General features: G+C 40.4%; 1 protein-coding gene across 1 annotated transcript; it reads left to right on the top strand.

Annotated features, from left to right (window-relative positions):
• Positions 1–14,796: 14,796 nt before the first annotated feature.
• Positions 14,797–15,570, top strand: NTF3 (neurotrophin 3). Its single transcript, XM_009491489.2, has one exon. It carries the CDS (start codon positions 14,797–14,799, stop codon positions 15,568–15,570), a length of 774 nt encoding a protein of 257 aa, XP_009489764.2.
• Positions 15,571–15,915: the final 345 nt, after the last annotated feature.

Below are 15,915 nucleotides of genomic sequence, written 5' to 3'. Positions count from 1 at the left end.
TCCAAGCATAATACCATTTAATAATTTAAAATGGGAATAAATGTTCTTTGTGATTTTTCTTAATTTCTAGCAGTCCCAAAATATGTGTCTTATCTTTTCTAAATAACTCTAGCACAGTATTTTGCTTGTAAATCCAACCATTGCATGTACACTTGAGTGCCATAGCCTGGATGATCTGAATTCCCCAGTCTTGACCTGCCAAGTTCTCTTCTGCTTTTCACTCACCTATATCTTAATCAAAGCTATACTGAAAGTTTAAAATCACACATTGGACCCCCATATGTATACTAACAAGAAAGAGGCCTTCATGACATGGTCAAGGAAGACATTTCTGAAGCTTGATGTGCTTTCAGGCCAGAGATGTAGGCTTAGGGTGAGATGATGGGAGCATGGGACAGTAAAGAGGTATGTGTGTGCTTTTGTCTTTTTCCGGGAAGACACAGGAGATACTTCCTGAGTATGTGTAGGCTTCCTGTCAGTGCCAGCCACAGGAAAAGTTGCCTTCCATTGGAAAAACCCTTTACTCCTGCTTGTAGCTCAGCAAAGCTTTTTGTGTTCCCGTTGTCAAAAAGGCCTGAGAACTTATTATCCCCTTTACATCCAGTTATCCCAAGATGTTGACTGACCTCTCACCTTTAGTAAAGAGTTTCCCCATATGTTTGCCTCCCAACAGTTCCTAAGGATGTGATTGCTTTGTTTTGTTTTTGCAATGGGCTCCCTTCCATATGTTCTAGTAACAGACTGAGATCAGGTTAGGAAGATGCTGGTCTTCCACAGTTTTCAGTGAGCATGCTCCCCCATTTTCTAGCACTGGTAATATCCTGTATCATTTTAACATGGGCCTTTAACTCAGAATCTGTACAGAATACACTTGCTAGGTTAAACTCACCACACATTGCCAGGGCCAGTACCTAGTCAGACAGGAATATACGAGCAAGGGAGGACTGTCCCTCCCTCTCCACTCCCCCCCACCCCCTGGCTTTGTTCCCATGAGTGTTCAAGTTCCGCTTGCTCGATGCAAGTCTGCCTGCAGCAAGGAGAGCAGGGGCTGCTCACCCAATACTCCCTCTTGAGAGGACGTGGGTGGAGAGGGGGTGTTAAGATGACAGAAGTGCAGAGAGCCCAAGCTGCACCCCACTCCCCTTCCTTGCTGGCCAAAGTAGCTGGCTGGGAGCATGGGAGAGTAAACTCCACAAAAAAAAAAAAAAAAAAGAAAAAAAAGGATGAAGTAATTGACTCTTGCAGCAGAGCAAAGGGAGTGCGTGTGGTGGTGGAGGGAAGATAGGGAGGAACTGTGACTCTGACTCACAATATATTCTGTACTCCGCTCCTGGGGAGATGCAGCTGTGCATCTCCCCTTGTATAGGCTACACTGTAAGGTTACGCTGTCGTCCAAAGTAAGCATCCCTAATTCTCCTGCTTCCTGAAGCACAACAGCATTTGGCTCCTTTTTAATCAGGGATTTCTACTGTGCAAATTGAAGTCTAGGACCAAGCTTTTCCTATGTGCAGAATTAAAAATTTCTCCCTTGATTGTTTTTTTGGCTCCTGGGGAAAACTACTGAACTGTTACAGCCGATTTACATTGGCCTGCTCCTTTTTTAAGGCTGATTCCAAGTTATTTTTAATTCCTCAAGGCACCTGAGATCTTCTACATGAGCCAGCCATGGACAACTTTGGCAATGTTTTCAACATCCTTTTTCCTCCCTCTGCTTCCTTCCCAGTTACTTCTGACTTCACTAGAGTAAGGACTGTTTCCCTTTGTTACCGCCTCAATAGGAAGAAATATGGCATGGAAGTACTTCTGATTTTGGCCAGCTGACTCAATGGACTTTGCTTGGGGCCAGCAGAGCACTGGAAAAAAACAGAAGGAAGAAGCTAGTCCAGTGGGTAGAACCAACCACAGCCTAGACCTTGAGAGGAAGGTCTGAATGCCCACTCTCACATTCTCTTCTCACATGACCTTGGGCTTGCATAACCTTGGAAAAGTCACATAACCTTGGAAAAGTCACATAACCTGTCTGGACTTTAGTTTCCAAACTTTAAAACAACAGCAAAAGCGCTTGATCACAAAAGCCATTCTTAATTATGAAAAAAAGCTTCATGCTGCAGTGTCGCCATGCCTGCAGTAAGACACAGCATCTGCTCTTGCAGTGGGGGTTGTGTGTCCGAACATGATTTCTTGTTCTAACAGCAGTGAACACCTGATCTCTCACAAAAGGAGTAAAATCCTGCAGCAGCATCTCCATAGCTCGTATCTAACCTGTGAGTCAATTATCCAATTATGTAACTAACCTTTGTGGTGATCAGATGTCAGGAGGATTCTCTCATGAAATGTATAAAGTGTGCATACAAGAGGTGAATAAGGTGAACAGAAATCTATTTAAAAAATTACCATTTCTATTCCTAGTTCCCATACCCTGAGAGTTATTTTGTTCCTGCCCTTCTATTGACAAAATTTCTCATAACCAGAATTTCTTCAGTAAGAAGAAAATTTCTAAAAAGGCATTCTAGTTATTGACCGTATAAGGAGAGGCAAGGCCAGCTGCTGTACGTCTCATGTGTCTGCTTCTCATGTGCAGTTTAAAACATTGCTTTTCTATCAAATGTTTGGAGATCATATGGTGAGAGACAGCATGTGCTAAAGTACTCCCAGTTTTAAAATTCTTCTTTCAAAAGTTTTTGGCAAGAAGGAGGGGGGAGGCATTGTGTATCAACAACAAAATGTCATCTGGATCAAAAGATAAAAGCATGGTGGTTTCCAAAAACCAAGACAGTTTTCAGACCTGGCAGAGGTGCAGAGCCTGCATTAGTGCAATAGGAGAACACAGAGATCATGCTTTGACTTTGGAAGGTAGGGCTCAATTCTGCAAATTAGCAGACACTTTGGATGCAGGTTAGCAGAGCATTCAACAATGAGCTTAACAAGTGAGCAATCTACACTTCAGTGGACCAACTCACAAGCTAAAAAACACACTCTGCTAGACTGGGACCATAATACTCTCACCGTCCTTGAGCATTAACCCCTAAATATAGTTAAACTCACAGCAAAGCGTTAACTGAGAGTTAACATGAGAAAACTTTGGTGTCTCAAGGAGAACTGCACACTGGAAATTTTATCTACATGAACACTGATGAACTAGGGGACTCACAAGCAAAGTTCCACTTCAGGCAAATTTTTACAAGGAAAAAAAATGCAGAGTAGCTAGATTTACCGGAACAGTCTTTACCCTCAGGACAGGCCTATGTGTAAACAATTTGCTATAAAGTAATGCCAATTAGTAGAATGACTTTTTTCTCTAAATGGGCAATGGCTTTTTTAAAGATTCAGATGCAATGGGAAGAAGCACAACAGTCTTTCATGGGTACACATTATATTTGTGAGCTCTTCTCCGTAAGAAGGATTCAGGGGTCTCACTGTGCAGCTGGGAGCAGTTCTAGGAGGGAGGTCATGATTTCAGTGTAAAACTGAGCAAGATTGTTGGGAGAGGTGATCTCTCATATTAGACCAGCTTATTTAGCTTGTCAGAACAGACTTTTAGGCATTCAAGCTCTTTTTTAATCTAAAGGCTTACACTTTATGCAAAGAAACAAACTTCTAACCTTACATTTCCCCCCCAAACCCTTATCTGTATTTTATCAGAAATACAAGACTGCTTTTCTCTGAAGATGACTTTAAAAATATAATATTAAGCTGTTTTCTAGCAAGCTACTGCACCTGTCCAAAGACCATGGAAAATGTATTAATTATATACTACAGTGCTAATTTCTCACTATGGTCCTGATGCAAACAGTTCAGTTGCATGCTACATGTATGACAAAATAAGGATCAAACACCAGCTGTCTCTAGTCATATTGTCATTCCCTTGCACCCCTTACTGTGCAAAAACGCCTTCCAATTCAGTGAGGTCCTACTGGTGGTTTTAAAGTATTTGGATTAGTCCTAGAGTCCTGTTCATGAGAACTTGCATCAGATACTTTGCACCTGCCTGTATAACAAGGCTTTTTCTATTTGGAGGTTTGTGAACCTCTGAGGAACGGGGAGAGGCAACTCAGAAAGCGAACTTTGATTCACGAAGTGGCCATGGACATTTTTCTGTATGGCTTTAAAGAAACCCGGAGTCATGGGCTTTTGCAAAGCAAACACAGGTGCAGCTTTGGCTGAAATGAAAGAGTGCTTCCCCACCAAGCCTCGTGCACCATGGCTCACCACCATCCCAGTCCCATGGAGCACACTCAGGGTGGCAGTGCGTTGCGTGTGCAGGTGCAGCAAGGCTCATACCTGGTGCTTGAGAGAAACTCTCAGGCAGCAGTACTGTTCCTTCTAAGCAAACGGTACCTTAAAAATTTGACTGGGCCTCTTAAGAGGCAGTGTTGCCCTAACAGCATTCCTACTCTCCAGGCAAATATCTGTATTCAAGGGTCACAGTAGAGCTGTCAGAAAACCAAAGAAATGCTCTTTTTTTAACAGAAATATATCAGGTTCTCATCAGGATTTTTTTTTTATTCAAACCAAACAAAAGCTCATTTCATTTCTAACTAGCATTGCCTATTACTGTATTTCTGTTTCCTTGTGAGTGTGAGGTCTGTCTGTACGCATAAACTAGGTTTAGGGACGCAAGATTTTTCATACTGAGACTAATGTTTTTGAAGCTGTAACCTTTGTTTTCTTCTGTTTGTTTGCTTGATTTCCCTGTTTTCCTTATTTCATAAAAGAAAAAAGAAATTGGAAGGTATTAAAAAAGATGGAACAGGAAGTTTTCAGTTTCTTAACCAAAACAAAATAGAAACTCTTTTGTTGTCAGTGTAAAATACAGCAAAACAATGATCTTGAAATTCACAGTTTGAAACAGTTTTCCTCTTAAGTTTCTTAACATCAGAAAAACTAAAACCCAGCATTTTAAAAATCTCTCAATTTTTTTTCTACAATTTTTTTTTCCTACAAAATGAGTTGTCCAGTGGGAATGTAAATTAAAAACACATCAGATCATCCTTCATCACAGGGTCTCTAGATGGCTGCTCTTTCATAGCCTAAGAGGAGAGGGGCAAAATTCTGATGATCTGAGAGTAGTCTCCCTTTCTCCTCCTGCTACTAAGTTAGATAGAACCCACCTCTGGCATTTAAAAATAGAACAACTAGAGCAATCTGTTATAAATGTAAACCACTTCACCTTAACCCTTTCCATGGCTTCCCTTGCTCTTTCCAGAAACATATACCAAATATAGTCATGCCTCTGATATATCCAGAGGCAAGGCTTGAACCCCCCAGAATTGTGGGGAGGTGGAAGAAGTGAGTTTCATCTGGAGGTCTGCTCTCAACTTTAATTATGGAGAGCTTAATCCCTCAAAGCATATCTCTGATGAAAATAAGAGGAACTGCAACTATTGCCTGACTTTAATACAAAACAATTAATCAGCCCTGGTTGAGCCAAAGTAAGTCCAGGCTGACTTGAAAGGTTAATGGATCTTCAAACTGTTTTAAAAAAAGACTTAGATGGAGTTTCAGGGCTGCAACGAAACATGAAACCAGGCCTCTTTGGTGTGGCTTTGGGCTTGTTACAAACATCTTGCAGAGCTTGAAAACTGCTTTTGATGATCAGCTTAACTTCCCTTTCCTTAGTTTAATCCCATTTTTCCTGATTGCACTCTTTTGCCCCACCCTAAAGTGAATGCTCTCTTTCACCAATGCTTACGCTTTCCAGATCTTTGCACTGGGTTTGCTGTCATGCCCTTTCTGTCAGCTCATAGCAAAGGCTTGCACATTCAAGGCAATTTCCTCAAAGGTCAGTTATACAGCCTTTCTGGTAATTTTTGCTGATTTTTCCTAATTTTCTTTTTGTATGACAATACCTTCCAACTTTCAACCAGCTTTCCGAATTTTTCTGCTGTGCTACAAAAAGCAGCAATTCCTTCCCAGCTCTGCCATGCAATGCCTCAGTATTTGCATTTATTAAATACTGTGCCTTTCCAAAATTTTAGATCATTCCTGAGTCTGATCAGGTATTGCTCCTTTCTAAATTTCTTTTCCCCTCTGCATATCATTGCTCAATACCACTATTCCCCTAGCATGTTAGCTTGTAATTTCTGCTTTGACTTTCATTTTGTAATTTTCTGCCAATATTTTATATCTCCATCTCCCCAGCAGAGACTGTATTTCTCTTTGCTCACTGCTGTTTGCATCCCCTCCAAATTCAGCTGCAAATTTAATTTGTTTGCTGCTTGGCCCTGCCATTATTAACAAACAGTAATGAGAAGATTAACTAACACACAAAGTTTATCAGCTTAAATTATCCACTACCATGATTTAGTTCTGGTGCTTTCTATTCTTCTGTTTGCAAATGACTTCTTAAAAAAAAAAAAAAAAAAAAAGCAAGTGCAAAGCTGTGGGCAAATCTGTTTTTGTAAAATTAGCACAGGTCTGTCTAGTGAAGTCATTGGAATTTATTGATTTAGCTAAGGATATGACCTTTAGTTTTCTTGTTGCTTTGGACAGTTTTCAGGGCTACGCAGTGAATAATATGCAGAAATGCTTCAGCTTTTGTGGAAATTGTTTACCCAACTATGGCTTTCATTCTTTGTCATGACTAAGATGCTGCTGACTGCTCATCTCGGGTGGCATAGTTTTTGTTTCCTTGCATTTCATGCTTGTCATTGATCAATCAAACGTCCATACAGCAATAGAGGTGGACTTTCCTGATCCAGGCAGTGCAACATGAAAACCCAGGGGCTGTTCCCCAGCTTGCAGCAGAATACCTGTATGACCTTGCAAACATCATCTGACTTCTGCATATTCCAGTCTCTGCTCCTTAAAATGGGAACAATGGCACTCTTCCTACTTTGTTGGTATTAACCAAGATAAATGCTTATGGAGTACCCAAATGCCAGTAACATGAGAATGGGAAAAGAAAACAGAGGATGATTTACACTGAGAACTTCTATGGAAATATATTTGTTAAGATGCCTCCTAACTCTCAGAAGACAGATATCTCCCATGCAGCATGCAGGGCATGATACTGCAGTACTGTCATGCCTTGTGTGGAGAGACAAAATCTTTACTTTTGCTCTCTTAGTAGGGCAACAACAGCCAGCTCTTTGAGGGAGAAACCAAAGGATGTCAGGTTATATATCTAGGGTAATAAAACCTCAACACCATTCCGCAGAGTTCCTTACTTTGCAGATGTAGAAAGTAATGAACAGAGATTTTGACTGGACCAAACTCTTCCAACAAATCAGAGAAATCAGAATCCCAGCCTCCCCAACCCTTGCCCTGACCTCTTCAATACACAGATCAATTAGCCAACTGCTTAATGCAAAATTACGCTATGGCAGTCTGGGCAGAGACAGACAGGTGTAAATATCACGTCACAAAAATATGAATGAGGAAAGGAATTAAAATAAACCTAGTTGTGACTGAGGAAAGCCTGCCCACTTCTGTAGTTGATTATAGAGCTGGGGATGTAGCTAATGCGGTTGATATTGTACCGGACATTATTAATAGTTGAGTCCCTCAGAGGGATTGCTAGAGGATGCTGGGGAGTGTCAAATGCCTCCAGGGGGGTCTCGAGTGCCCTGAACTCCAGACGATGTCGGTGGCGGGGGAGGAAGGTATGGGGCCAAAACCTAACAGAATTAACTTTGCACAAGGTGTGAGAAGCAGCTGCTGTTCCAAGTGTGAGGTAAGCACTGAGGAACTGCTCCTGACCTTTCTCTTGGAAACGGGCAGGTATGTGTAAGGCAATCACATTTTGATCTCCAAAAAGATATATTTGTGGAAAGATCAAATGTAGCACACATGCCATTGCAATCAGCTGTGTCTGAAATGAACGGACATTGCTGCAGTTCTACACAGCACATTTAACCGTTCAGAAAACAGATTGCTCCTTGCAGCAGATGTATTATCACAAAACTGTCCCTCAGAAAGATGTCACCAGTCGGGAAAGCTGTCCTCAACAACTACTAGGGTCATGGTCACAACGGTAATCATAAATAGTGATGTAGATTAGTTCGAAGTGCAGATGGATTTTTCATACTTGGGTGAACATCTGTCTTGCTGTGCTTTGCCTAGCCAGTCATTTAGAGAAGAAAAGGAAATGTCAGTGACTCAGTAGGCTGAACTCCATTTCTATAAGAGATGAGGTATGTACTGTTCACTGAAGGCTATTGGGGCTCAGCGCTTGTATGTGTCTTCTCTCTTGAAAGTGGCCTTGAGTAATGCATGATTCAAAGCAATTGACCTGCTGCACAGACTTAAGAAACTTTGGTGGCCTCATCCTCAGATATGGTGTGTAGCCACACTCCCCAGCCCTTCTGCAAGAGGAATGCATTAGTTTCAAATTCCTTCACTCTAACTTATGGTTTGGTTGGCCCCGAGGATGGGAGGGTTAACAGAGCTGCCATAACTCAGTCCCACTTGATTTTGTCTCTGAATTCTTCGGCTTCTTAGTGGGTCTGACTCTTGTGAAAGCTTTAGCTTCAACCTGTATGTGTTGAAATTTCAGTATCTTCAGGAGTGGAAATGTTCAGGAGGGTCATAGCATCTCTAGGGGCATTCAGCACTCCACAGCAATCTACCTTAATAAATCCTTCTACAGGCATATATTATACAAATAGTCGACTGCTATTCTGAAATACAGTGCAAATTTTCATATGCAATTAATTCATACTCCCATCTTTCTGAATATTCAGAATGCAGTGATATTTTTCTTGTTCTGTACCTTTTCACTGTCCCCCCTAAGCACAGAGTAGGAGGGCTGCATTTCTTCTCAACATAGTTATTAGGATGAGGGAATCAACAGGGCATTCTGCTACTTGTTGCTTTCTGTGAGTTTGCAAAAACAGAGCTTAGCAAGCAATGAGAATAATTACATTGTCTTCTTTGGCAAAAGCCTGCATAAGCTGTCAGCCACCACAAATGATCATTAGTTGCTCAGTCTGAAGAACAAATGCTGCCTTTAAATTTTTCAGAAAGTGCCAAATACTTCAAGCTGACTTACATAAATCATGTTGGGTATTACAATGCTGAATGTAAAATTCACCAGTCACTTTTCCTTCTACTCCAGTTCCTCTTAGCAATGACTTAAAAGTAAATACTTAGGCTGTATCTCACAGCAGTAGAATTTCATTATTTTCACAGAACATATTAAATGACACTTTGCTCTTCAGCTGGGTAGACTGTTCAGAGACTGATCAAAACAAAGCAATACAGAGTTTTTTTAAAGTCACCAGAGACAAAAAACAAAACTAAACAAAGCTTTCCAATGCTACATAAAGCGTTGAGTCTGGAAAGAGCAGAAAGTGACTTCCAGAGTCTATTAATTTATTTATTGATGGAAGCAATAGATAAGCTTATTTACTTAAGCTTTACTTATTTACTTAATTTAGGCCTTCCCTGAGACCTAGATTAGAGAGCGTTAATACCCTGCTAATACCACAGTGATAGGCAGGAATACAAACCATTAAAATAGAGTAAAACTAAGCTACAATTGAGAGATCAAACAACTTTGCAATATATGAGCTTTTCTTTTCAATGGTGTTTGTTTTTACCCTCTGTGCCACAAATGTCAGCAATCTCTAAGTCAAACTTATTTAGTGCAAATTAACAGCTGGCTCTATATTACCAGGTTATGCAGGTTTTCCTGCCATGCTGTGATGTGTGCTCCCACAAACCCTCTGGACCATTCATAATGCCTAATTGTCACTTAGTTCTACTCCTTGTTCCTTTAAGGATCTTCCTTGTTTCTGTTGCCATTTTTGCAATCATTTTTGAAAGCCAGTGTACTACCTCTGAATAAGGGGACACTACCACTATGCAAATGGACCAACTGAAAGAGATTAATACAGGTCTTCCTACTTTGATGTCCAGTGTTTTTCTGAATTGCACATAACAGAGTGTTTTCCAAGCACATTTAAAGGCTGATTTGAGAGCCATGCACCCTCTGCCCCCTTTTTAGTTACCTCTAGCAGGAGCTCAGAGCATCAAAGGTGCATCCCAACATCTAGAAGGGCACACAGAATAGCACAGCACAAAAGCAGATCTGGTCCAAAGCTTCTCAGTGCCTCAGGAAAAACAGCTTTCTGGAATATGTCAGCAGCCCTTGCTGAACTCCTAATCTAGGGAATAGAAAAGGAATTGGGTGGTACAGAAGGAGAGAGATGGAAAACAGGGTGGGTATCCCAGCAGCAAGACTATCTCAGGCTGTTAATGCCCACTCTAGGTAGCTGTCTATTGTCTTTGTGGCACACGCACAGGTGAGACAAGTAGCCTACCATTACCTCCAGCCACTGAATCCCCAGTCAAACGATGAGTTCGCCATAAATAGATAGGTGAACAAGGGATACCTTTTGCTGTGAATCCAGAGAAAGTGCTGAATCAATTCTTCTGGATTCACACTATCTAAACCGTTCTACAACCACATGGCTTCTAGGACAGGTACGTAGGTACTGCATAGTAAGATGATTATATGGGTTCAAATGGATGTGTCATTATATCCAATATAAACTGAAGACCCATTTAAGTCATGTGCCGTCATACGCCATAACATTGACTAGGCTGTGTGTCACAGCTGACCTGACTGCCCATGGAAACAGAAACTGAGCTCAGGGACCAGTGTTAATACTCTAGCACAATCAGATATCAAGCAGAAATGAAGTGGAAGTAGTCACCAGTTATGGTCTTCTCTATTTGTATCTAATAACATTACTTCAGCTGATACTGGACTAGGGAGCATTTTGCTGGGCTGTGCTCTTACTCTGAGGTCACCCTGGAAACACTTGCCTATGCCTATTTGGGACCCAGACCTAGGCCCCAAATACAGTAATCTAGTCTGTACTTCCTGTAGGAGTGTAAATAGTATTGTGTCCATTTCTAGCACCATTCATCACACTTACTTGACAGCAAACAGTCCATAAAGACAGCTGAAATGAAGTTTGTCAAGGATTTACATGTGGAAAATTTCAAGAAGAACCTTGAAGAACAGCAAAAATATCTCACAATAGGTAGCTAACTAGAAAGTTTGGCTTAAAATTTGTCTTTCTATCTGAATGAATAATTTTAATTTTAAGAATTTTTAATGAGAGTACAGAAAAATTTGTGTGAAGGACTGAATTCGTGGGGGATTTTTGTACTATTTTCCAAAAAGGCTGAAGAAGGAGCTATTGCTACTTGTGCTGCAGTAGCTTCTGCTAAGGTCTGTACAAACCTGTGCCCCAGGAGCCTGGAAGTTAGATCAGTTTTCTCTTAGACAGGATGCCTCTGTTGAAATCTTGCCTCTGAATGCAAGCCTCCTCTACAGATAACTTACTCACTGTATACTTGTTCGCTATACTGAGTAAGCACTTCTTCTGTTTTGTGAATTACATTGTGTAACTTTTGAAGCATGTCCAGAAACATCAAAATGATTTGCTTTGAAAATATGAAAACATAAACATTTTGATGTTTTAATGGTTTACATTTTTCTCTCTTCTGTGTTGGTTTAAGAAAAAAAAAAAGTAAAAAGTACAAATTGCAAATTATCCTCAATTTATACAGGCAGAAAGTTCCATTTTGGGCAAGGAGCCATTTATCAAAAGCAATATTGCCCAGACCTGCAAACCAATACACTTTTAAGGTGTCTTCTACTCAGAATAGAGCCAAGGCCATAAACCAGCAGTTTCCCAGTGATGTCCCTTTCTCCTAACTAGAATAATGCCTTAGGCATATGCTGAGGTGCTGGACTTCACGGGGAGCCTGACAATTTCAAGTCACGGACTGGAATTTCTGAACATGCCACTTATGAACCTCCTAGGTGAACTGTCTTGGAGGAACTCCCTGAAAACTGTAATCTCATCAAGTGTTTGCATTTTCTTTCCAAATTTTGTACCCCAAAATATCCCAGAAAAATGTTAAGATTGGTTCTGAAACATTTTTACTTTTCCAGCAAATAAAAGTACAAATTAAACTACAAGTCAAATTTCAGAGTAGTTTAACACCTTTCCCAGCAAATCCACAATGTGGTTCAGAATGTTAGGTTCAGAAATGTTAGGTTCAGAAAAATGTTAGGTTCAGAAAAATACTTTTAAATATTTTTTTCCATCAACAGGGTTCCTCTATGGATGAGAAAAATAGTTTATTTGAACTGCTCTAATTCTGAGGTCCCTAGCCCTTCCTTTTTGTGTGCAGAGAACTGCAGGAACTCCAGTCTTACTTTTCCCACCTCATCACCTACTCTAACTTGCGTATTTTGCTAGTGCCACTTAGTTTTGAAACTAAGCAGACCAATGATTACATGCAGCTGCATGTTGGCATGAAAAATGCTTTCAGCTTTTGAGCCGAGCATTGTCAGAGCTTTGCTCACCATCGTATGGACTTGTGTGTCATACTGCATGTGGGTTAGCCCTTCCGAGTGCTGTAAGAAATTTGCTGAATGACATCTGTTTTATAATATTTTTACTGTTTTTAAAAGCACATAATTTACTGAGGGAAAACCAAATTGCACAGGAAGAGGTCTTTTTATACAGCACAGTCTGAGCTCTGAGATCCATCTACACTAAGTTAGTATTTGTTTAGGTACGACAGTAATTGTATGGTAACTGAAAATCTTAGATTTTTTTTTTTTCCAAAGCATAACATTGCTGCAAGCAACAGTCTAGATTTAGGTGAACTCATACTGTGACAAACTGAGAATGGAAAAAACACATTTCTTGTCCATAAAAGGACAGATCACACATCCACAGAGGGTAGCTCTGATTTTGCTGCAGTTCCAAACTATGAAATGGGGACTCACTGTTGCTAAAAGGAGTTTTGCTTAGAGTGGATAAAGGATTATCCAGTAAAACTTTTTTCTTTTTTTCTTCACCTTCTTAAGAAGAAAATGGCTTGCCTTCTTAACAGAAAATGGTGATTTGAAGAAATGGAAAATTTTCTGTTTAAGAGGTCTGATTTCTCCACAATTTCTTCTAGGAAAAACACAGAGTACCCAGAGCATCACCAGCAGGTTAAGGGAGGGGATCCTTCCCCTCAGCTCAGCACTGGTGAGGCCACATCTGGTGTGCTGTGTCCAGTTCTGGGATCCTCAGTACAGGAGAGACATGGACATACAGGAGTGAGTCCATGAAGATGATTAAGGGACTGGAGCATCTGTGATATGAGGAGACGCTGAGAGAGCTGGGGCTATTCAGCCTGCAGAAGAGAAGGCTCAGGGGGATCTTATCAAAGTGTGGACATACCTGATCAGAAGGAATAAAAAAGATGGAGTATCCCAGAGTGTTAGTGGTCTGACACGTAGTGGAAGCGTTTGCAGTGCAGGAGGATCAAGTTCAAGACTGTTTTGAGTCACTTGAAGCAGTAATACAGCCAGGGCTTCCCACATGGTATGAGTGTGCTCTAACATGAGTTTACTATTTTCTCCTTCAATCCACTACTTGTGCAACAATTTCATTAAAGTAAGTGTGCTTTGAAGTGATGGTTTGCTTCCCTGACGTAGTATTTTACATTGAATATTAATTTCATTTAAATATAAGTGCAAATACCAAAATACAGGTATCCACAAGGAAAAAACGACCTCTGTAGATGAATACTCACAGTTCTCAACTACACAAACAGGATGACAGAGAGACTTAGCCAGAAATAACAAATGAGCTTCTAGCAGATGCTCAGAAGCTAGAATTACAAGGACACTACAAGAATCCATACAGAGCAGTTCATGGCAATGTACAGTACAGAGAAGCAGCACACTTTCAGGTCCAGTTTTCAAAATTTTGATCTTGAGTTCATTTTGATCTTTTTGAACAAGATTCTTCAGTTTCCAGGGGCTGGGGCGGTGGGGGTGGGCTGTCCTCCATCTGTCTTTGAACATTTCTAACTATCATCAGTTTTGTTCCAATTCATATAAATGTAATGAAGGGACTTCATTAAAAATGACCAAAAAAAGGCCCCAACCCTGCAAACAACCAGCACAAAATAATCTTGGTAATGTTAGGTTAATGGTTGGACTAGATGAACTTAAAGGTCTTTTCCAGCCTGAACAATTCTATGATTCTATGAAAATGGTCTGTGGATCCATCTGAACTTCTCACTTGTATTATAGAAGTCTAACTACTGCTTTCTGAAGTTTGAAATACAGGAAACCCCACTTTGCTGCTTGACTGCATCCTTTTCCTTCAAGAATACTTTCCCTTATAGCACCAGAGGGAGAAAGAGAGAGAAAGAGCTATTGAAACACAGTATTTATTTCCCAGTATATGATGATGCTCTTAAGGCAAAGTTAAACACAAGCCATTTGATGAATAGGAAATTGAGGGATCCATGAGGTGTCAACACACAAAAACTGACAACATTTAGCAAAGTCAGAACTTCATTTTACACCATTAGATAATCTGCTACTCTGCATAATCTTGCAATTTTGAAACTGAACCACTCTGTAGAATAGAATCTGTGAAAGTAACCTGGCCTCTCTCTGCTGCCAAGACCTGGACATATTATCCCAAGAGTAGCTACCTACCTCTGTAGAGGAAGGACCTGACATATCTGCCACTATACATGGAAAGAGGAAAAGTGAGGTCATCCTGAAAACTGCATTCAATATTGCTGAAACACTGAAAAAAAAAAAGTCAGAAAACAGTTGCATTCATTATAAAATATAATGAAAAAATATCTTAAAAGAAACACATGGCCTATCTGTATCTATAATGTGCAGAAGATGTAGGACATGTTAAAAACAAATCTGAATTTTCGTGCCTACAGCATCTAGTAAACTTCCCTATTTAATTAGTTTTATGTTGACTTCCTGTTTCTTTGCAGATCTTACAGGTGAACAAGGTGATGTCCATCTTGTTTTATGTGATATTTCTCGCTTATCTTCGTGGCATCCAGTCTACCAACATGGATCAAAGGAGTTTGCCAGAAGATTCAATAAATTCTCTTATTATTAAACTCATTCAGGCAGACATTTTGAAAAACAAGCTTTCTAAGCAGATGGTAGATATTAAGGAAAACTATCAAAACACAGTGCAGAAAGCAGACAGTCAGCAAGACATGGATGGAGATGAAAATGTGAAATCAGACTTCCAGCCAGTTATCTCAATGGATACAGACCTCTTAAGGCAGCAGAGACGCTACAACTCTCCCCGAGTCCTGTTGAGTGACAACACGCCGCTGGAACCGCCGCCGCTGTACCTCATGGAGGATTATATTGGAAATTCGGTGGTGGTGAACAGAACCTCCCGTCGGAAAAGGTACGCGGAGCACAAGAGCCACCGAGGGGAATATTCTGTTTGTGACAGTGAAAGTTTATGGGTCACGGACAAATCGTCTGCGATCGACATTAGAGGACACCAGGTAACTGTGCTGGGAGAAATTAAAACAGGCAACTCTCCAGTTAAGCAATACTTTTATGAAACGAGGTGCAAAGAAGCCAAGCCTGTAAAAAACGGCTGCCGCGGCATTGATGACAAGCACTGGAACTCCCAATGCAAGACATCCCAAACTTATGTTAGAGCACTGACTTCAGAAAATAATAAACTGGTGGGCTGGAGATGGATAAGAATAGACACCTCCTGTGTGTGTGCGTTGTCAAGGAAAATAGGAAGAACATAAATCTGCATCTCTTTGCTATATAAATTATTACTTTAAATTATATGATATGCATGTAGCATATAAATGTTTATATTGTTTTATATATTATAAGTTGACCTTATTTATTAAACTTCAGCAAATCTACAGTATATAAGCTTTCTTTCTCAATAAACAAGAGCAAAGGGTGTGTGCCTCTGCTGTGGGCAACTCCAGGTTTTTTTAGACTGTTTGTGACACTGCTTGTCAGCAGCATACCGTAACCTTACTGTAAAATCTGTGTAAAATCAGTATTTTTCATTCAGTATTGTCAAGCCAGTGACTGTCATTTAGTAAACTTGTTAAAAATCAGATCAATGTCAAGAGTTG

This window comes from Pelecanus crispus, chromosome 1, assembly GCF_030463565.1.
Source record: "Pelecanus crispus isolate bPelCri1 chromosome 1, bPelCri1.pri, whole genome shotgun sequence".
Taxonomy (NCBI): Eukaryota; Metazoa; Chordata; class Aves; order Pelecaniformes; family Pelecanidae; genus Pelecanus; species Pelecanus crispus.
This window is presented reverse-complemented; position numbering and strand designations above follow the sequence as displayed.

Bases quoted from the DNA above. Each gene is read 5' to 3' on its own strand.
- NTF3 (XM_009491489.2), top strand. From the start codon at position 14,797: ATGTCCATCTTGTTTTATGTGATATTTCTCGCTTATCTTCGTGGCATC.